This window comes from Ovis aries, chromosome 18, assembly GCF_016772045.2.
Source record: "Ovis aries strain OAR_USU_Benz2616 breed Rambouillet chromosome 18, ARS-UI_Ramb_v3.0, whole genome shotgun sequence".
NCBI classification, from domain to species: Eukaryota; Metazoa; Chordata; class Mammalia; order Artiodactyla; family Bovidae; genus Ovis; species Ovis aries.
In genome coordinates, this window is record NC_056071.1 from 53,999,683 (window position 1) to 54,023,135 (window position 23,453).

The following is a 23,453-nucleotide window of genomic DNA, read 5'->3' on the forward strand; positions in this document are numbered from 1 at the left end:
CCGCTTTATCCTCAGCTTTAATATCTGCAAAATGGGACCCTAACTCCTCTTCTGGCATTCTAAGGAAAAAACTTATCCTTCAAGTGCTTTTTATCTTTCTTTTCTCCTGAGAAAAGCACTTTTTAAAAGATTTATTTATTTTTAATTGGAGGATAATTGCCTTACAATGCTGTGTTGGTTTCTGCCATACAGCAACATGAATCAGCCGAAGGTATGCATATATCCCCTCCCTCATGAACCTCCCTCCCACCTCCCATCCTACCCCCTCCCTCTAGGTCGTCCCAGAGCACCAAGCTGAGCTCCCTGTGCGGTACAGCAAATTCCCACTGGCTATCTGTTTCACATATGGTAATGTATGTGTGGCAATGCTACACTCTCAGTTCGCCCCAACCTTTCCTTTGCTTACATAAGGTAATGTGTATTTTCAATGCTGCTCTCTCAATTCATCGCACTCTCTCCTCCCCGCCCCACCCAGCTCCCGCTGTGTCCCACGAGTCCGTTATCTATGTCTGTGTCTCTATTGCTGCCCCACATAGAGGGTCATCAGAACCATTTTTCTAGATTCCATATATATGCATTAATATAGAATACTCCAAATGCTTTTTAGAAGCTTAAGAAACTCTTCCATTGGCCTGCGGATATTTCCAACTTCTGAATAATGAATATATTATTCGTAATTCTGCAGCTAGCACAAGGGGTTAGAAAGGAGTCTGAACAAAGCAAATAGTATTGGATTTAACGTAGGCCTTGCCTAGCTACAAGCTTTCAGTTCCAGTTTCCAACTGCATTCAACAGCCACTGCGTCAACGCAGGTGTCCACCTTCATGTGGACAGATGCACACCAGCATACGCATGTGTCCACACACACAAAGCCAGCTTCAGGCCTAACAATAAAGATGACTGACATGATTCACATTTGTTGGGCATTTCCTATACATGCATAATCATATTTAATCTTCCCTAAATCTATAAAATACCATCCCGCTTATTACAGATCAGGAAATTGAGGCTTAGACAGTTTAAGTAATTTGCCCAACGTAACAGAACCAGTATAGCAGAGGGAAGATTTGAATTTGTCTGCCTGATGCTAGAGTCAGAGCTCTCTTTTTCTGAGTATTTTCTTTCGGGCTTCCTTGATAGCTCAGTTGGTAAAGAACCTGCCTGCAATGCAGGAGACCCCAGTTCGATTCCTGGATCGGGACGATCCCCTGGATAAGGGATAGTCTACCCACTCCAGTATTCTTGGGTTTCCCTTGTGACTCAGCTGATAAAGAATCTGCCTCCAATGTGGGAGACCTGGGTTCAATCCCTGGGTTGGGAAGATCCCCTGGAGAAGAGAAAGGGTACCCACTCCAGTATTCTGGCCTGGAGAATTCCATGGACTGTATAGTCCATGGGGTCGCAAAGAGTCAGACAGGACTGAGCGACTTTCACTTTAAAGTCTTCATTGAGTTTGTTACAGTATTGCATCTGGTTCACGTTTTGGCTTTTTGGCTGTAAGACATGTGGGATCTCAGCTCCCTGACCAAGAACCGAACCTGCACTCCCTGCATTAGAAGGCAAAGTCTCAACCGCTGGACCACCAGGGAAGTCCCTGGAGTTAGAGCTCTTAATTTTCCTATGAGACTGTGAAAAGCATGTCCCAAGTGAATTAGACGTCTTGTTTCCCCCTTGGGGACCAGTAGGTACCCAGGGAAAGTGCATGCACAGAGGAGCTATTCAGCAAGTTTTCCAAGCCGCTCCATCCACACCACTCAATGCCTCACTTCATTCAGGAGTTCTCCTGGACCTGGGCCTCCCCTGAAAGCTGAGCCCACAGGGCTTTCCTGCTTTCAGGCACTGATGTCACCGAGAGGCCTGGCGGAGAGACTACCATTCCAGGCTTCTTCAGTTGCCGGAGACAATGCCCAGGTGCACATGACCCCCAGCCAGCCTCCATATGGCTCTCAAGTGTTAGGTAACACCCCTTTTGTCTGAGCTCTGGCAACACATTAGCACACATTGCTCTCTGCAATTTTCTCAGCTCCTACCAACCCGGAGAGAATTTATCAAAATAGGCGAACTGCACACAGTAGGGGCTACCAGCATGGGAGATAAGGCAGAACAGCCTTATCGCTTACCCACTAGTTAGCCTGACACTTGGCAGAAGTGAAAACAGGCTTGGCTTAACTACAGTGTTAGATGTGGGGCTAGGATGTGTGACCTCCGTCTTGTTAGGAGAGGGTTAGAACTTAAGAATTATTAAGAGACTAAGAACATAGGGGGAAAGTAGACTAAAAAAAAAAAAAACAACTTTCAAGCAGTGACGCAAATCCTTTCTGGATTAAGAAGGGAGACATAACTACGTAACTGACACCAACACTTACCAAGTGGCAGGCACTGTGTTAACTGCTAATACATCACTCATTTCATCCTCACAACCATCTCTTAAGGGAGGTACTTTCCTGCCCATTTTACAGATGAGGAAACTGACACGGTAGTGATGTGCCCAGCCGCACAGGGCTTGCATGAGACGTAGGGTTTGAACAAGCAGGTTACACAGGCTTTTGACAATGGGCTAAAACTTTCTTTTTAAATTGAGGTCCTTTTTACCCAGGGTGAAACGCATGTATCTTAAGTTATAGCTTGATGAGTTTTGAAAACTGAAATATACCCCAGTCAATACATGGACCATTTCTACCACCCTTAGAAGTTCCCCTGTGGACCTCCCGGGTGGTCCAGTGGCTAAGACTCCATGTTCCCAATGCAGGGGGCTCGGGTTCGACCCTGGGGTCAGGGAACTAGATCTCACATGCCACAACCAAGACCTGGACAAGCCAGCCAAATAAATAAATAAATATTAAAGAAAAGAAGTTCCCTTGTGCCCCCTTTCCGATCAACCCCTACCTACTTCCAAGAGCAGACAATGCTGATTTGTCGCCTGGAGCAGGGTTATTTTGATCACCCACTAAGTAAACCGCATACAAGTGGCACCTCTCCCTCCTTATGTCCTTCTAGAAAGCCACCCAGCTTCCCCACTGCTCTCTTTCTTGGTGCCTAACTCTGGCCAGAGGACCCAGAACCATTGCTTGAGGCCTGAGAAGCTGCAAACATACCAGTTCTCACTTGCAGGACCATTACCGTGGCACATCACAGGGGAGAAAGGAACACAGAAAATTGTCAAGGGGAAGGGAGAAGCCCTTCAAACTGCATTTAGCTTCGGGGCCAAGTGTGAACAAGTGATGAGCTGGCATTTCTCAAAGGAATGGTCCAACAGGCTTTCCTGATTTACAAGCAAGTGGTAAACGCTTCAGGAATTCCAAAGGTCAGGGAAGAAAGAGAAACAGTCCCAGGGCTTTTGTTCTCCACCTCGCCTGGGTGTAAAACCCTGATGAAAAAGCCGGGGATACTGCTGGTTTTTTTAATTAAACAGGACAGGTTGAAATTTCACTGGTTGTTGCACCAATTGGAATCCAGCAATTTTGGGGGGTCTAGCAGGATGAGGAGGGGAAATAGATGCCAGAACTTGAATATGCCATGAGACAACCCCAGGAAAACTCCTTCTTGTGAACCAAGAAGTACTGCCAAGCTGACAAGAGAGTCGTCATTTTAGAATCTAATCAAACTCAAAACAGGTAACACTGGTAGCGTCTTAAAAAACATTAAGACTGAGATGTCTCTGCCACAGCATGACATCAAGTAACTTATTACGCCACAGGACCAATGACCTCAGGAAATTGTTTAAAATAGATCTTTGTAGGTAGATCTATTTAAACCTCTTTCGGAATATACCAAAGCTGACTGCTCCTCCTCCCACAGGGGGCCACAAATGCAGCTGATTCTCATCAGCTAATAAGTTCCTGGCTCAAGATGACAACCTGCTTAGTTGCAGGTGAGTAGGTGAGCACAGGGGCCTGATCCACAAAGAACATTTGCTCCAAGTGCCTGTGAATCATACAGACACTCAGTTCCGATACGTTCCCTGCACTTTCTGAGTTAAAAACAGAACGCAGTGGCAGGAGGCAACACCTACTTGTGGCAGGCTGTCAATCAGACAGGCGCGGCAGAATGCAGCAACAGGAAAGGATGCGGTCAAACATGCTAGCAGGTGTAACCTCCACCAAAACTCCGTTTAAACCCATGCCTCAAGACAAACAGCACCAAAGCATCCTGGCTCCCCAGGCCCCTCCCAACACAGTGACTTTTCAATCCAGTTTATAAGAAGGAACCTTAACCAATTGCACTTGCTCTGGGGCAACTGGAAACACAAGATGAAAGGGAGGCAGAAACACAGGCGTCCTGACCTCGAATGAAACTTTATAGTCACTCGCGGATGCTCTGGTCCCACCCGACACTTCCTGTAACCAGACACTCTCCGTTACAGCTCCTTGCCCCCCAAAAGAAAGGTTTTTCTTTTTTTTCCTTGTCATTGTCAAACAACACTTAAGTCCCTGAGTTCCAAGTCAATTGCAACATGTGGATGACAGTCACTCAATTTCAAATTCCTTTCACCAAACATCTGACCAAACCACTGTCCTGGAGTTCTTCACACCCAACAAACCAGGAAAAGACACCATTAATACCGAAATACCAGTGAGCCCACATGCAGAGAACCCTGCAACTTCACATTCCATTTCTACAACCGTAAATTCAACTTTCCGAGGCATCGTTCCTTCCTTGCTCCCGGAAGGTAACTCACATTTGCAACATGATTTGGTTCAGAAAGATGCCATCCGCTAAATCCATGTACATGGTCAGGTTGTCCTGGTTGCCGCTTCCGAATGGGCCAAAAGTTTTCACCTGCGGGGAGGGGAACGCGGAGAGTAAGGCAGTAAAAGTCACCCCCACGTGCTCAGTCTAAAGCTCTCCAGGCGGGCAGAGCCCCTGGGGGCAGAAGGGAGTCACCCACGGCCACCCACCCTTCCACAGCACGCTTCTCTCGGGCCTCGATCCCCCTCCCCGTGCCAGGCAACAGAAGAGAGACAGCAGGAAGAAAACTTCCTCGCCACTTTTTTGCGGCGTCTCAGAGCGGAAAGAAAATAAAATAAAGGGTACTTTTCAACAAATTTCTCACGTCTCAGATCTATTGGAAATCACAGCGCCCACCCTAGCCTGTACACGTTCTTACTGGAAACCCCCTAATCTCCACTGCTCTCCACCCGCTGGCCTCAGGGGTTCAGAAACTACACGAGGATATCTTAGGGGAGTGGGTCCTTTTTCCAAGCGGTCAAGCCATGCGCCCAGGGTGACCACTAGGACCCTGTCGCTCCAGGGCCGCCGGCCCAACGCCCTGGCGGGAACAGGTGTACCCGCTCAGCACCCCCGCCCGGCCGAGAGCGAGGCGGGGTCCTGCACCCGGCGCGCCGTCTCCAGAGTTGGAAATAACCCCAGACCCCGGGACACTGACCCCGACCCTGGCTGGGGGTGGGGGGTGGGGGGCGGAGGGCACTTGATGAGTCCTCTGGGTCTAGGGGCTACCCGGGGCCCCGGCTGGGTCGGGTTTAACTGCGATCGCCAGCGGGCGGGAGAGGAGCCGGTGCCCCAACAATGGGGCGGGGAGCCAGGCACACTCACCCAGGTCACCAGCGGGCTCTGCAGGAAGAGCTCCATGAGCTCCGAGACCGTCACGTCCATGCTGAGGCTGCGCCCGCCGGCTCCGCGCCCCGCGTCCCCGTCCCCCGCGCCGAGGCACAAAGCGGCTCTGGCAGCGACCGGCGGGCGCGGGGCTGCGGCGGCTCGCGCCCGGGAGACAAAGGCGGGGCGCGAGCCCACGTTCCGCGGCTTCGGCGGCCCCGCGCCCCGCCCGGGGCTGGGGGAAGGGGAGGGCCTGCCGCTCGGGGAGGAACAATGCGGGCGGCGGCCCCGCCCCTTGGCGGCCCTGGGCGATCGGCGCGCCGCCTCGCGGTGCTGGAGCAGGGAGTCCCGGCGCGGGCGCGGCGGCGCGGGGGCGCCGGGAGGGGGCAGCGGCCCGCACGTGTGCAGGGGGAGGGGGCGTCCCGGCCGCCCGCACGTGGGGCTGCCGCCGCGCGCAGATGCAGAGAGCGCTGCCTCGGCGGGCTTGGGGCCCCAACACGTGGCTCCTCGCTGCGCGCGTGCGTCGGCCACCAGCCCGGGAGCCCGTTGCGGGCCCGAGAGCAAGAGAGCGTGGGTCCCGGCCTCTGCCTCCCCGGGTGCGCGCGTGGGAGACCGAAGGAGAGCAGAGCGCGCTGCCCACCCAGGTCAATTCGGGCACACCGCACGCTGGAGGCCCAGCGGAGCCCGCCACCGCCAGGCTGCCGGCCCCCAGGCAGGTGCAGCCCATCGGCCGCGCGGAGCCTCCCAGGTGCCGCCGAGGCCCCGTTCGGCTCCGTGACGACAGGCCCAAGCCCGCCAGCCTCAGGTGCTGGGGTCGGCCTCGTGGGCAGGTGGGGCGCAGGCCCGGAAGTCAGAGGAGGAAAGTTGGTGCTGAGTTTAAGCCGTAGGAGCGCGACCTCTTGCGCCCCACCTTACCACCTCCCAGGCTGCTAGCCTTTTAGAAGTTCCCGCAGAAAAACGGGTGTTGTGGCCGCCCCGACCTGGACCCGGCCCAACTGGGACACCCCCTCCCTCCAACCCCAACACCACCGCCGCTTTGCCAAGAGTGAAGCCGGATTCCGGATTCCTACCTGGAGGACGTAGCGGCAGCTTGGTGGTAGGCGACAGGAAAGAGGACAAGTGCCCCAGCTGGATGGAAAGCCAGCCCTGGGCCCAGACCCACAACCTCTCTGCTGAGACAGCTGCGGTGGATCGGGCGGTCTCTACCTCTCCTTGGGCCGGTAATAATTTCACACTACGATTCAGTCATTGTTCAAAACATTTTACACAGTTAAACTAGTCGAATCCTCAAGAGTTTCCCAGGTGAGCCCACCGATGCTGTATTGGCCTGAAAGCGCCTAGCATAATTGGTGGCAAGTATACAGTAGGCGCTAAATGGCTGCTGGTTTGCATGTGAAAGTTGACTCTGTCAAGCGTTGGGGCTGCGGCATCTGCCGGTGAAATGTGGAATTGCAGCCGAGTTCCGTGGTACTTGAGCGGGTGAGGGGGTGAGATTGTGGCCCTGCCAGGCTCCTCTGTCTATGGAAATTCCCAAGAATACTGGAGTTGGTTGCATGTTTCCTCCTCCAGGAGGAAATCTTTCTGGGTCTCCTGCTTTGGCAGGCAGATATTTTACCGCTGAGCCACCCGGGAAGTCAGCCAAGTCAACTGCTGGTGCTGCTGCTAAGTCGCTTCAGTCGTGTCCGACTCTGTGCGACCCCATAGACGGCAGCCCACCAGGCTTCCCCATCGCTGGGATGCTCCAGGCAAGAACACTACAGTGGGTTGCCATTTCCTTCTCCAATGCAGGGCATCCCTAAAAAGAAGTGCCGAATTCAGGATGATGGAAGGGAAAATTGGAGACTGAGAAGAACTAAAATTTCGAGCTTATGTGGTTTCTTTGTGCACCAGAAATTCAATAATCCCTAATTGCCTATATCATGAAATCAGTTGGAAAATAGATAAAATATGTATTTATGCCCACCTCTGTTTAAAAGGCCCCTGTTCTGTGCGGCTGGGATTTTTTTTTTTTTCATATTGATCCCAGCTATTCTGGAAAGACAAGGAGGCGATCTTTAAAATTATTAGATAAGCATAATCTTTCACACTAGGAAATACATTTGACAAATGCCTTTCTGACAGTTGTTGCTGAGGACACCGACACCTCCTGGGCCACAAATATGTCAGGAATTTCTGTTTGGGGGTCAGTTAGCTGCTGTGTTGATTCATTGTCACTGATGTATCCGCAGTTCATTGGCTCAACCCCATTTTATTCCGTTGGGAGCGAGCTGACTGAGCATCCTTGTTTCCTGGGGGGGCAGGGTGTCAGGTAAACTGGATGGTGCCCAGGTTGCAGGAGTGGAAGGCTTCACAGGGTTGGATGAGCTGGACAAGGCACTTCCTAGAAACCCTGTCACTCCGTAAGATCAGAGTAAGGAGTTTCCTGGGTGACTTTACAGGGTAATTTTGAAGTTCAGGTGATGGGGTGTAAAAAGGTCTATAAAGGAATCTTCCTCACTGTCTCCTCCTCATCTGTTGCCACTCCCCCCCGCCACCCCCATCTGCCATTATTTTAATAAGAATTGTTTCCCTTATGTCTCCATCGAGTTGGCCATAAACTTCAGGAAGCAAACACACAAACCGTCTATTAACCACTAAGCAGTAACCCTCCGTCCCCTGTCCATCCAGACCAACCCTTGAGTTTCACTCTTATCTGAAACTTAACTGCTGCAGCTGTTAAGTCGCTTCAGTCGCATCCGACTCTGTGCGACCCCACAGACGGCAGCCCACCAGGATCCCCCGTCCCTGGCATTCTCCAGGCAACAACGCTGGAGTGGGTTGCCATTTCCATCTCCAATGCATGAAAGTGAAGTTGCTCAGTCGTGTCTGACTCTTAGCGACCCCAGGGACTGCAGCCCACCAGGCTCCTCCGTCCATGGGATTTTCCAGGCAAGAGTACTGGAGTGGTTTGCCATTGCCTTTTCCAGAGACTTAACTATTTATTTACAATTTTTTTCTTGTTGATTTCTGCATGAAAAGTAATTGCTTTGTGCATTGCTTCCTAGACAGAAGCAGTACTTTAATTATGTTGTTCATTCCGATAAAGAAATTTTCTCCCTTTCTCAGAAAATGCTGCCTCAGCTGTGTAACCTAATGGCATCTCTGTAATTTGATAGGAGTTTAAAATAATTCGTACAACTTTAAGGAGGGGGGAGTGGCTATTTGTTAATGTCTTTGTAATTAACTTGTTATAAGGAGCATGTATTAATTTCATAATTAAATGTTTGTGTTAAAATACACATCACATAAAATTTACCATCTTAACATTTTTAAGTGTACAGTTCAATAGCATTAAGTACACTCACTTCATTGTGCAGTCCTTGACACCATCCATCCCCGTAACTCTTTTCATCTTGTAAACCTGACAATACCTATAACTTTCCATTCTTCCCTGCTCTGGCCTCTGGCAAGCCTAATTCTATTTTTTGTCTTTATTATTTTGACTACTCTAAGTGGAATCATACAGTATTTGTCTTTTTGTAACTGGATTATTTCACTCAGTATCATGTCCTTAAGATTCACAGAATACCTTTCCTTTCTTAAAGCTGAATAATACTTGTGTGTGTGTGTTGAATTTTGCTTATCCATTCATCAGTGGATGGACTTTTGCGTTGCTTCCATGTTTTCGCTATTGTGAATAATGCTACTGTGAATATGGGTGTACAGGTATCTCTGTAAGACCCTGCTTCTGATTCTTTTGGATACATAGCCGCAAGTGGGATTGCTTCATCATTTGCTTAATCCATATTTTGTTGGAACCTCCGTACTATTTTGCATAGTGGCTCTCCCAGTTTACGGTCCCACGAACTGTGCACGAGGGTCCTTTTCTTCACATCTTTGCCACCATTTGTTATCTCTTATCTTTCTAAGTTTCACCATTCTAACAGGTGTGATGTGATCACTTGGGTATTTTATTTCCTTTTCCCTAATGATGATAGTGATGTTGACTATCTTTTCATGTACCTGTTGGCTATTCATATATCTTCTTGGGAAAAATGTCTGTTCAAGTCCTTTGCCCATTTTTAAAATTGGATTATGTGTTGCTTTTTCCTGTGAGTTGTGTGAGTTTATATATATATATATATATATATATATATATATATATGGTTTTAACCCCATTATCAGATATATTGTTAGCAAGCATTTTCTCCCAGTCTATAGGTTGCCTTTCATCTTATTGATTTTCTTTACTGTGCCAAACCTTTTTAGCCTGAATTTTACTTTTTGTTGCCTTTGCTTTTGGTATCAGATCTAGAGAATCATGGCCAAGACTGATGTCAAGAACCATACATGGCAACATTTTCTTCTGAGAATCTTTTTGTTTTCAGGTGTTACATTCAACTAAATCTATTCTGAGTTAGTTTGTGTGGATGGTGTAAGAGAGGAGTTTAGTTTCATTCTTTTGCATGTAGCTGTTCAGTTTCCCGACACCATTTATTGAAGAGACCGACCTTTCCTCATTGCATATTTTTGGCTCCTTTGTCATAAAATAATAGACCATATATGGGTGGGTTTATCTCTGCACTCTCCATTCTGTTGCATTGACATATGTGATGTTTTTATTCAATACCATTCTACTTTGATTACTACAGCATTGTAATATAGTTTGAAATCTGGAAGCATCATGCCTCCAGCTCTGTTGTTCTTTCTCAAGATTGCTTTAACTATTCATGGTCTTCGTAGTTTCATATAAATTTTAGAAACTTTTTCTGTGGAAAGTGCCTTTGGAATTTTGACAGGCGTTCCATTCAGTCTGTTCATTGCTTTGGGTAGTTTGGACATTTAAACAATATTAAATCTTCCAATCCATGAATATGGAATATCTTTCCATTTTATTTGTATCTTTGATTTCCCTCATCAATGTCTTGATGGTTTTCAGCATATAGGTCTTTCGCTTCCTCGGTTAAATTTATTCCTAAGTATTTTTTTTCTTTGGTTGCAGTTTTAAATGGGATTATTTCCTTAATTTATCTTTCTGATAGTTATTGAGGTGTCGAAACGCAACGATTTTTATTTATTCTGTATCCTGCAACTTCACTGAGTTTATTTATTGTTTTAATACTCTTTTGGTGGGATCTTTTGGATTGTCTATGTATGTCATCTGCCAACAGTAATGGTTTCACTTCTTCCTTTCTGATTTGGATACCTTTTTCTTTTTCTTGCCTAATTGTCCTGGCTAGGACTTCTAATACCATGTTGAAAAAAAAGTGGTGAGAAAAGGCATCTCCTTGCTCATCTTTGGGGGAAAGCTTTCAGCTTTTCACCATTGAGTATGACATTAGTTGTGGTCTTGTCATTGTGCTTGGTCGAATCTGGTTCTTTGCAACCCCATGGACTGTGGCCCGCCAAGCTCCTCTGTCCATGGGATTTCCCAGCAGGAATACTGGAGTGGGGTGCCGTTTCCTCCTCCAGGGGAAGGATCTCTTGTGTCTCCCGCATTGGCAGGCAGATTCTTTCCCACTAGCGCCACCTGGGAAGCCCAGCCTTGTCATAGGTGGCCTTTATTATGTTGAGGGTTATTTCCTCTCTACCCTCTTTGTTGAGAGTGTTTTCATAAACAGATGTTGAATTTTGTCAAATGCTTTTTCTGCGCATATGATTTTGATCCTTCATTTTGTTAATGCGGCATATCACACTCATTGATTTGCAGACGCTGAACCGTGATTGCATCGCTGGAATGACCCCACTCAGTAATGGATATGATCCTCCCTTTGTTTCCTTGTGAGAACTCCATGGTTTTAGCTCTTACACTGAAGGCTTCAATCCAGTGTGAGTACGTTTTTGTATGAGGTGAGGCACAGTTTCATTCTTTAGCATGTGGCTATGTGTCATTTCAGCATGAGTTGTTGAAAAGACTGTCCTTTTCCCACTGAGTGATCTTGATGTCTGTATCAATCAAGGTTCTTCAGAGATCCAAACCAATAAGATGTGTGTGTGTCTACTTATGTCTGTCTGTAGTATATAGAGAGACAAGGTGGGGAGAGAGAAAGGGAGAGAGAGATTTAAGGAATCGGCACATGCAGTTTGGGGGCCAGCAAGCCCAAATCTTCAGGGCGGGCCCGCAGACTTGAGACTCAAAGGAGTGTTGATGTGGCAGCCCGGGTCCCAAGACAGGCTGGAGGCAGAACTCCCTCTTCCTTGGAGGACCTCAGTCTGTTCTCTTCAGGGCTTCGACTCGTTGGATCAATCCCACCCACACTGTAGAAGGTAATCTGCTTTACTCAGAGTCAACTGATTTAAATATTAATCTCATCTAAAAAATATCATTGCAGCAACATTCAGACATTTCATGAAATCTCTGAGTACTTTGGCCTAGCTCAGTGGACACATACAATTAACCATCACAAATGTAAGTCTTATCAATTTGGTGCCCAGACACATCTCCTTAAACCACGCTTGATCTCTGAATAAAGACAATACCTAACATGCTAACAGTCACTCTGCATACAATCAAAAATGTACTATTTCCCCAGAAGAGGATGCAGAATTCTTGGGTGATATTCACTCTTCTCCTTGAAATCCTGTAACTTAAATACTATGATGCAAAAAACAAAAACAAACAAACAAAAAAACACTATGATGCAGTTAACAACACTTAAAAGTCAGAATATCTTATGTGATAAGGAAATAACAAAAGGGAAAACACAGATAGTTGTGACATATACACACACACACACATACAAACATTGTTGTTCAGTTGCTCAGTCATGTCCAACTCTTTGCCACCTCATGGACTACGTGCAGCATTCCAGGGTTCCCTATCCTCCACTGCCTCCCAGAGTTTGCTCAAGCTCATGTCCACTGAGTCAGTGATGCCATCCAGCCATCTCATTCTCTGTTGTCCCTTTCTCCTTCCGCCCTCAGTCTTTCCTAGCATCAGAGTCTTTTCCAATGAGTCGGCTCTTTGCAGTTAGCCAGTACACACACCAACACACATATGTCTATGTATATATATACATGTATATTATATATGTGTGTGTGTATACACACAAACATACACACACACAGATACACACTTAACAAAATAAGGAAGGAGTAAATACTCATGGCCGTCACAGTCCTCGTTTTTGTAACTGATCACGTGGGCATAGCTGGTGTTTATAACTAGCTTCTTCAGTACCGTTGCCTTTTGCTGTCAGCAAGTGCCTCCTTTGGCAGGGGCTCTTGGCCTTCTTTAGTTGGGTGAAGCGACTCAAACCTTCATTCCTGAAGGATCCAGGCCTTTGGAAGTCCTGCCTGAATTGTGTGCTAGTAGTTTTCCATCAGCTTTAATCACAGGGCACAGTAATACAACTAAGAGGTGCCTTAAGGGTTCTTCTTTATTCCAGATACCCTCTTCCTTACTTCCATTGTGGACAAATAACCCAATTTCTCCCAGATAGTCAGGTTCAGTCATCCCAGTCAGCACAAAACTTCATTCTTTACCTGTTGATCCAGAGGCATGAAGAGCCCAAAGTGGCCAAGTGGCAGGCTTAACAGTTTAACGGACTCCTCCTTCCTTTGAAACTAAGACCTAGCCGAGCATAAGGTTTTAGGAAGCTTTAGGAAGCAAAATTTTGCTGGTGAGTCACTAGGAGTAATAGTGGTGCCACCCCCATCTCCAGCCCTTGATTGCTGGAGCCTTGAATCCTGGCTGTTGGAGAAACAGCAAGCATTTGGATTCAGAACATGTGTAGCTGTCTAGGGAGCTTTGCCCCACCCCTACTTGGTACTGCCACCTAGCTGATGCTGTAACTGAGTCTTCCAAAGGCCATTCCAGCAACTATCTAGCCAACTGCTTCAGGATGGTGGGGAACCTGGTCAGAGCACTAAACTCTGTGATTACAAACCCATGCATTTGAAGAAGACCAAAAGACTCACTGGAAAACACCCTGATACTGGGAGATTAAAGGCAAAAGGAGAAAAGGGCGGCAGAGGATGAGATAGTTGGATGGCAATCACCAACTCAAAGGACATGAACTTGAGCAAACCCCTGGAGACAGTGGAGGACAGAGAAGCCTGGTGTGCTGCAGTGAATGGAGTGGCTAATAGTCGGACACGATTGAGCGACTGAAAACAGCAACACGCCTGTGCGTTTACTTCACCTGCTGAGAAGTGAGCTCCTTGATCAGAACAGTGTGTGTGGAGTCCCATGACCATGGATGAGGCATTCTGTAACCACAGATGGCAGTTTCAGCAGAAACATTGTGTGCAGGGAACACAAGTCTGTATCCAGAGTAAACGTCCATTCCAACAAGAAAAAGACATTGCCCCTTCCATGGTGGAAGCTGTCGAGAGTAATTAACTGACTGTGAGGTAGGTAGCTGGCTGATCATTCCAAGGAATGGTGCCCTGTTCATCAGGGACTCACTGTTGGTCTCTGATTGGAGACACTCTGACAAATTGGACACTCAGAAGTGGCTGTAGCCAGGTTGACCTGGTGAGTAGACGTCCATGTTGCCGAGCCTGTACGTAACCCCCGCCCTGCCACGGTGACCACTTTGCTCATGAGCCCACTTGGTGATGACAGGGTTGACGGGGGAAGGAAGCTGACAGGCATCCACAGAATGGGAAAGTTGCTCAGTCATGTCTGGCTCTTTGCGACCCCATGGACTACACAGTCCATGGAATTCTCCAGGCCAGAATACTTAGCCTGAATAGGTAGCCTTTCCTTTCTCCAGGGGATCTTCCCAACCCAGGGACTGAACCCAGGTCTCCTGCATTGCAGACAGATTCTTTATCAGCTGAGCCACCAGGGAAGCCCAAGAATACTGGAGTGGGTAGCCTATCCCTTCTCCAGAGGATCTTCCCAACCCAAGAATCGAACCGGGGTCTCCTGCATTGCAGGAGGATTCTTTATCGACTGAGCGATCAGGGAAGCCCTATCCACAGAATAGGTCCTCCTATTCCCTTGATTACATCTCTCTCTGCTGAAGTCAGTCATTGGTGAACGTTCCCGGAGGAGACAAATATCCCTGTGGCTTTTGCTCATTCATAGAGGTTTGCTTAGGTCCCTCTCTGCAGACTTCCTTGTTGCCAGTGCTCCAGTCATGTTCCCCCCAAGTGCCTGGCCATCCAGCCACACACTGGTTACAGAATGGACGGCTCGGTTCACTGCTCCAGGTTCTGTCCACTGTGGGGATTTCCCTTGGCCGCCACCACCACCCCGGGATCCAGTGACTCCTATTTCACTTAGATTGCCCATTTTAGTGGCAGCAGCTCCCACCAAAATTTCTGACCTACAGAAAAGAGTAAAGTCCTTGGGTGTAGTATCATATCCACCCAGGGTGGGTGAGCAGATCTTTTTTAAAAATTCTAATATTTATTTATTTGGCTGTGTTAGGTCTTAGCTGTGATGCATGGACTCAGTATCTCTGTGACATGTGGGATCTTGGTTCCCCAGCCAGGGTTTGAACCCGTATCCCCTGCATTGGAAGGCAGATTTTTTTAAAAAATTTATTCATTTTTAGTTGAAGGATAATTGCTTTCCAGTACTGTGTTGCTTTCTGCCATACAGCAACATGGATCAGCCATATATGTCCTGTCCCTGTTGAACCCCACTCCCACCCCATCCCACCCGTCTAGGTTGTCACAGAGCCCCGGTCTGAGTTCCCTGAGTCATACAGCAGATTCCCCCTGGGCTGTCGATTTTACATGCGGTCGTGTATATGTTTCCATTGTCCATTCGTCGCCCTCTCTCCTTCCCTGCCCCTCACCCACATGCCCAAGTCTGCTCTCTATGCCCGCGTCTCCACTGCTGCCTTGCAGATAGTTTCATCAGGACCATCTTGCTAGATTCCATATATATGCATTAATAGACAATATTTATATTTTTCTTCCTGGCTTTACTTCTCTCTGGATAATAAGCTCTAGGCTCACCCGCCTCATTAGCACTGCCTCAAGTGTGTTCCTTTGAATGGCTGAGTGATATTCCATTGTATATATGTACCATGGCTTCTTTACCCATTCATCTGTCAGTGGACATCTAGGTTGTTTCCGTGTCCTATGGAAGGTGGATTCTTAACCATTGGACCACGAGGGAAGTCCCAAGGGAGCAGATTTTAAATGGCAAATGTCCCTGGCAGTCCAGTCTCCCTAATCCTTTGGATCCTTTCCTCTATAGTATCTCAAGGCTGATCTGGCATTTCAGCTTCCCTTACTGTAGCTGCTTTTTGGTTGGGGTTTCAGCCAGCCAAACCATTAGAACCCTTTTTAATCCCCCTGCAGTACCACATTCAATTCAGAACCTCTGCCTAGCGGGCCCCTAGAGATAAATTCGGCTTGATTCAACTTGTTCCACCCGTTATCCCATACTCTAATATCCATTCCTATACACATTCCCAGATTCTGTATTTGGAAAATGTATGTGGCCCTTTTTGGAAGAGTGCACCTCGTCACGGGCCACACTTTTCCCTCCCCTTAAGGAGCCTGAAGGGCCTTGGGCCCAGTTATAGCCCTAGAAGCAAAGGGAAGGTGGGCGGGGCACTGAGGTGAGGCTGCAGTTACCCGAGGGAGGCCATTACAGATTTCTCTTAGGGTTAATCTTAGGTAGTCTGGCAGAGAAGACTCATCAGAACCAAGGGGTTCGCTGCTCCCAGCCTCGTTCAGATCTCTGCATATATCCCCACTCCAGTGCTCAGTAAAAATAAAAAGCAGTCTATAACAGGAATAGAAGGAAAGAGTTGTATTTGAGCCAAACTGAGGACTATGGGCTTCCCAAGCGGCGCTAGTGGTAAAGAACCTGCCTGCTAGTGCAGGAGACGAAAGAGACTTAGGTTCAATCCCTGAGTCAGGAAGATCTCCTGGAGGAGGGCATAGCAACCCACTCCAGTATTCTTGCCTAGATAATCCCATGGACAGAGGAGCCTGGTGGGCTACAGTCCATAAGGTGACAAAGTGTCAGACACGACTAAACGATTTAGCATACTCGCACGCACACGAGGACTATAGCCTGGAAGACAGCCTCTCAGATGACTGAGGAATGCTCCAGAAAAGCACTGGTTCAGCAGTTTTATGTCTTGTCAGAACAAAGAACATCACACATGTCAAGGATACGTTCCTTCAGGGTTTCAAAGAAAAACACATCAGGGGACTTCCCTGGTGGTCTGGTGGCTAAGACCCTGTCCTGTCAATGCAGGGGACCCAGGTTCAATCCCTGGCCAGGGAGCTAGATCCCATATGCCGCAACTAAGACCCAGCACAGCCAAATAAGCAAAGGCACACACCCAGTGTATCAGTGCGGCCTTGGCACCTGGGAAAGGGAGTCTCATCCTGGAAGGAGGGGCAGCATGGGCTTCTCAAGAATGGAGGCATTTAATCTTTATTTTTAACATAGACATTCTTCTGCTTAGTGCCCCCTTTTCTTTAATAATTGAAGCAGAGGTCCAGGATGTGTTTGACAGGCCACAAACAGGCTGTTTTTGTCAGCGTAAAATTAAAGTTAACTCATGAGTGAGCCAGAATGACTTCCTCATACTGAGAATATCTTTGATCACAGCTTTCAGAATCACATTCCTTCCCAGTTGTGTTCATCTGCTCACGCTGCCATAACAAAAGAACACAGACTGGGTGGCTTAAATTGCAGAAATGTATTTTCCCACAGTTCTGGAGTCCAGAAGTCCAAGATCAAGACACCAAGGCAAATTTGATTTCTGGTGCGTGCTGACATCTTCCCGGCTCACGGGTAGCCACATGTCACTGTGGCCTCACGTGGCCTTTCCTCTTCACATGTGCAGAGAGAGCTCCATCGTTTCCTCTTATAAAGACATCAGCCCAATCAGGTCAGGGACCTCCCCTATGACTTCATTTCAGTATAATTACCTCCCTAGTTCCGAACGCAGTCACACTGGGGGTGAGGCTTTACCATGTGAATTTTGAGGGGAGACCATATAGTCTTCCCTGGTGGCTCAGATGGTAAAGAATCTGCTTGCAGTGCAGGAGTCGTAGGTTCAATCCTTGGGTTGGGAAGATCCCCTGGAGGAGGGCATGGCAACCCACTCCAGGATTCTTGCCTGGAGAATCCCCATGGACAGAAGAGTCTGGCTGGCTACAGTCCGTAGGGTTGCAAAGTGTCGGCCACGACTGAAGCAACTTCCACTTTATGTTACCTAATCTAACCTTCAACACCAATCAATGCTCAAGCTTTAATGGTATACGCTCTGTGAGGTTCAGAATTTAATCTGCATTGTAATTCAGCCTCTCACAGCTCAAGGGTCTGGGTTTTATTTTCTGCAATGTTGGCTTAACAGATATAGGAGAAAATGATCTCTTTCAGGCAGACATAAAAGCATTTGAGTCACTTATGTGGAATTTAAACTGGAAATTTGAATTCCTGAGCTTAATTTTGTCTTTGCCTACTTTGTTCAGCGAAATTAGGAACAAGCAGCCAATCTTCATGATATTTCTTCATTTGACAGAAAATGTTCCAACCAAGGTATCATATACATGATTGCCCAGAACCTTGCCTCTTACAGGTATGTGATTAGAAGTGTCCATTGGTGACATTTTGAAAATCTCCATGCCACCTCATACCATGGACTATTTGTGCATTTTTTACTTCTGGAAATTGAGTCATTAATGCCTTTAATCAGGTAAGAGAACCAACTCCAGAAATCTTAGAAGGATTAGATTAGAAAATTTATCCTTAAGATTCTGTTCTCTAGAATGACTCTTGCTACCAAAACCTTTATTAGTTTGCTAGCTCTGCCATGATGAAGTACCACAAATTAAGTGGCTTAAACACCAGAAATTTATTTTCTCACAGTCCTGGAGGCTTATGTCCAAGATCATAGTGTCAGTAGGCTTGGTTCCTATTCAGGCTCCTCTTCTTGGCTTAAAGATAGTTCTCTTTCCTCTGTGTATATCTGTGTCCTAGTATTGTCTTCTTGCTGCTGCTAAGTTGCTTCAGTTGTGTCCAACTCTGTGTGACCCCATAGACGGCAGCCCACCAGGCTCCCAGACGCCAAATATGTCGGGTTAGTTGTTCAGTCACTCCGTTCTGTCCGATTCTTTGCAACCTTGTGGACAGAGGCACGCCAGGTTTCCCTGTCCTTCACTATCTCCCTAAGCTTGATCAAACTCAAGTCTGTTGAGTCAGTGATGCCATCCAACCATCTCATCCTCTGTCGTCCCCTTCTCCTGCTTTCAGTCTTTCCTAGCATCAGTGTCTTTTCCAGTGAGTCAGCTCTTCGCGTCAGGTGGCCAAAGTATTGGAGCTTCATCATCAGTCCTTCCAATGAATATTCAGGATTGATTTCCTTTAGGATGAACTGGTTTGCTCTCCTTGCAGTCCAAGGGACTCTCAAGAGTCTTTTCCAGCACCACAATTTGAAAGCATCAGTCTTCAGTGCTCAGCCTTCTTTATGGTCCAACTCTCATATCCATACATGACTACTGGAAAAACTGGAACTTTGACTAGAGAGACCTTTGTCAGCAAACTAATATCTCTGCCTTTTAATATATTGTCTAAGTTTGTCATAGCTTTTCTTCCAAGGAGTAAGCATCTTTTAATTTCATGCTACAGTCACCATCTGCAGTGATTTTGGAGCCCAAGAAAATAGTCTGTCGCTGTTTCCACTGTTTCCCCATCTATTTGCCATGGAGTGATGGGACCGGATGCCATGATCTTCGTTTTTTTTTTAATGTTGAGTTTTAAGCCAGCTTTTTCATTCTCCTCTTTCACCTTCATCAAAAGGTTCCTTAGTTCCTCTTTGCTTTCTGCCATGAGTGGTATCATCTGCATATCTGAGATTACTGATATTTCTCCCAGCTTGTGCTTCATCCAGCCTTGCATTTCACATGATGTATTCTGTATAAAAGTTAAGTAAGCAGAGTGACAATATACAGCCTTGATGTACTCCTTTCCCAATTTGGAACCAGTCCATTGTTTCATGTCTGGTTCCAACTGTTGCTTTTTGACCTGCATATAGATTTCTCAGGAGGCAGGTAAGGTGGTCTGGTGTTCCCATCTCTTTAAGAATTTTCCACAGTTTGTTGTGATCCACACAGTCAAAGGCTTTAGTATAGTCAAGAAGTAGATGTTTTTCTGGAATTATCTTGCTTTTTATATGATCCAACAGATGTTGGTGATTTAATATCTGGTTCCTCTGGCTTTTTGAAATCCAGCTTGTACATCTGGAAGTTCTCAGTTCATGTACTGTTGAAGCCTAGCTTAGCGAATTTTGAGCATTACTTTGCTAGCATGTGAAATGAGTGCAATTATTTGGGAGTTTGAACTTTCTTTGGCGTTGCCCTTCTTTGGGATTGGAACGAAAACTGACCTTTTCCAGTCCCGTGGCCACTGCTGAGTTTTCCAAATTTGCTGGGATATTGAGTGCGGCACTTTCACAGCATCTTTTAGGATTTGAAATAGCTCAGCTGGAATTCCATCACTTCCACTAGCTTTGTTCATAGTGATGCTTCCTAAGGCCCACGTGACTTCTCTGTCTAAGATGTCTGGCTCTAGGTGAGTGATCACACCATCATGGTTTTCTGGGTCATGAAGATCTTGTTTGTATAGTTCTTCTCTGTGTTCTTGCCACCTCATTATTCTTAATATCTTCTCCTGCAAGAACATGGAAATAGCAACTAGCTACTGAACAACCATCAACAGGAGAATGTTGGCTCCACCAAAAAAAGATGCCCCATGTCCAGAGGCTGAGGTGAAGCCCCAACAAGATGGTAGGAGGGGCGCAATTGTATTTGAAATCAAATCTCAGACCCGCCAGAGACGCTTGGAGGGCACAAACAAAACCTTGTGAGCACCCAGGACCGAGGGAAAGGAGCAGTGACCCTGCCTTTGAGTGTCTTCTGCGGAGGCACAGGTTGGCAGTGACCTGCCGCGGGGACAGGGGCTCCGGCTGCAGCTAGACCTGGGAGGCATGGCGTGTGGCCCAAGTCCTCTTGGAGGAGGTTTCCATTAGCCCCACCATAGAGCAGCCAGCAGGTGACCCACAAACTGCAGAAAAATTATACTGAAGAAGTTCTTGCACTGTTGCGAAAGTTCTGGGGCCCACAACAGATTACCTAACCTGGGGATCTGGCAAAGGGACTGAGAACCCCAAAGGAAACAGACTCTTGGAGGGCACAACAAAAACTTGTGCGTATCAGGACCCAGGAGAAAGGAGCAGTGACCTCACAAGAGTCTCCAGCGAAGGCGTGGGTCAGCAGTGGGCTGCTGTGGGGTCAGGGACACTGACTGCAGCCGTCCTGGGGAGCCATGACGTGCTGGCATAAGTCCTTGAGGAGCTGGATCATTACCCCTGCCAGAGTTTGGCCTCAGGCCAAAGTATGAGAGAACACAGCCCCACTCGTCAGCAGAAAATTGGATTAAAGATTTACTGAGCATGGCCTTGTCCATCAGAGCAAGACCCAGTTTTACCCACAGCCAATTTCTCCCACCAGGAACCTTCTGCAAGCCTCTTATCCTCACCCATCAGAGGGCAGACAGAATGAAAACCATAATCACAGAAAACTAACCAAACTGATCACATGGGTCACAGGCTTGTCTAACTCAATGGAACTGTGAGCCATGCCATGTAGGGCCACCCAAGACAGATGGGTCTTGGTGGAGAGTTCTGACCAAAGATGGTCCACTGGAGAAGGGAATGGCAAACCACTTCAGCATTCTTGCCTTGAGAACCCCATGAACAGTATGAAAAGGCAAAAACAACATGTTGGGTTAGGACTCACCCTAAAACCTCATTTTAATTTAGTTATCTTTTGAAAGAGCCAGACAGCTGCAATCTGAGATACTTGGGCTGAAGACTTTATTTTCCAGGTCTGGGGACCTTGGCTCAGCTAATGACAGTATCCTGGTTGAAAGTCAGTTGCCCATAGAGATATGGTTTTACTCCTCAACTCTTGGATCTCTTTCATTGATCTGTATTTCCATATATTGGAGAAGGAAATGGCAACCCACTCCAGTATTCTTGCCTGGAGAATCCCAGGGACAGAGGAACCTAGTGGGCTGCCATCTATGGGGTCGCAGAGTCAGACACGACTGAAGTGACTTAGCAGCAGCAGTCCATATATTAATACCACACTCTTTTGATCATTGTTGCTTTCTAGTAAATTTTGAAATCTCAAAGTGTGTGTCCTCCTATTTTATTTTTTCTTTTTGAAGATTACTTTAGCCATTTGGAGCTTCCCTGATGGCTCAAAGGGTAAAGAATCGGCCTGCAATGCAGGAGACAGAGGTTTGATCCCTGGTTCAGAAAGATCCCCTGGTGGAGGAAACGAGAATCCACTCCAGTATTCTTGCCTGGAAAATCCAATGGACAGAGGAGGCTGGCGGGTTCTAGTTCAAAGGGTCACAGAGTCAGACACAACTAAGTGTGCACGTTGGGTTGTGGTTAGCCAGTTAGGGTCCCCCGCAGCTCCATATACATTTCACAAGCAGCTTTTCAGTTTCTATAAGGAAGTCAGATTGGGGATTCAGATGGGGATTGCATTGACTCTGTAGATCAGTTTGAAGAGTATTGCAGAATTTACAATGTTGCCTTTTAATTCTAAGTGTGAGAGGTTTCCCATTTATTTAGATCTTTCTTTCTATGGTGTTTTTATAGTTTTCAGGTTATACACTCTGCCTTTCTTTTGTTAAATTTGCTCCTAATTTCACATACTGTGGTAAACGGAATTGTTTCCTTTTTGTACTGTTCATTGCAAATGTATAGAAATAACAGTTGATTTTGTCTGTTGGTTTTGTATCCTGAAACTTTGCTGAACCCACTTATTAGTTCAGCTTTATAGTGGACTCCTTAGTATTTTCTATATGTAATATTGTATCATCTGCAGATAGTTTTGCTTGCTTCTTACCAATCTGGATGCCTTTTATTTTCTTGCCTAATTGCCCTGGCTAACCTCAAGTACATGTTGAAGTAACAAAAACAGATGTCTGGGTCTTCTTTTTGATCTTAGATGGAAAATATTCTTTCATCATTAAGTGAAAAATTAAGCTATATTTTTCTGTAGATGTCCTTTATCAGGTTAAGGAAGTTTCCCCTCCCCAGAGTGTTGAGGGTTTTTGTCATGAAAGTGGGTTGATTTTTCCCAAATGCTGTTTTTCTGCATCTGTGAAGATGATCATGTAGGTTTTGTGTTTTGTCCTTTCGATGTGGTGTATTGCACTGATTTTTCAAATGGTAAACCATCATGCATTCCTTGGGTAAAGCCCCTTTAGTCGCGGTGTCGAGTTCTTTTTATTTATTGCTAGATTCATTTCTTAGTATTCTGTTGAGAATTTTTATGACCATATGCACAAGATACTGTTTTATAGTTTTCTGGTGATATCTTTGTCTGGATTTGGCCTTTATAAATACTGGCCTCATAGAATGAGTTGGGAAGTGATCCCTCTTCTTCTGTTTTTGGGAAGAATTTGTGAAAAATCGGAGAATTCAGTTTTGAAACCATTTGGGCCATATGACTTTTCTTTTATGGGTAGTCTTTTGATCACTAACCCAGTGTCTTCGTGTATTAATATATAGATCTGTTCAAACAGTCTAGTGCTTTTTTATTATTGGTATAATGACCCAGGACATTATGTGAGTTTCAGGTATACGTCAGTTAAGTCGCTCAGTCGTGCTATTGAAATTTTGGTAGGGATTACAATGAGTCTGTAGATTACTTTGGTAGTATGGACATTTTAACGATATTATTTATTCTGGTCCATGAACACGGCCTACCTTTCCATTCATTTGGGTCTTTAATTTCTTATGCCAGTGGTGCCAGTTCACTTTACTTTCTGATTTGGATGGCTCTTACTTCTTTTCTTGCTTAACTGTTCTGGCTAGGACTTCCAATACTATATTGAATTAAAATGATTAGAGTGGGCATCCTTGTCTTGTTCCAGGTCTTAGAAGAAAAGCTTTCTGCTTTTACCATTG

General features: G+C 46.5%; 1 protein-coding gene and 1 long non-coding RNA gene across 3 annotated transcripts in view; one reads left to right on the plus strand and one right to left on the minus strand.

Annotated features, from left to right (window-relative positions):
* The window catches only part of CCDC88C (coiled-coil domain containing 88C), a 145,440-nt gene extending 139,704 nt beyond the window's left edge, over positions 1 to 5,736 (minus strand). For both annotated transcript variants that reach the window (XM_027957328.3, XM_042235379.2), the window contains exons 1-2: positions 5,554 to 5,736; positions 4,679 to 4,779 (exon numbers count right to left, since the gene is read on the minus strand). In XM_027957328.3, coding sequence (XP_027813129.1) covers positions 4,679 to 4,779; positions 5,554 to 5,613 — 161 coding nt within the window. In that variant the 5' untranslated portion in view covers positions 5,614 to 5,736. The remainder of the gene's footprint in view (positions 1 to 4,678; positions 4,780 to 5,553) is intronic.
* Positions 5,737 to 6,015: 279 nt separating this feature from the next.
* On the plus strand, positions 6,016 to 11,517 carry LOC114109130 (uncharacterized). The gene is made up of 2 exons (XR_003585816.3): positions 6,016 to 6,773; positions 11,243 to 11,517. It is a non-coding gene; the product is annotated as an uncharacterized LOC114109130 (long non-coding RNA).
* Positions 11,518 to 23,453: the final 11,936 nt, after the last annotated feature.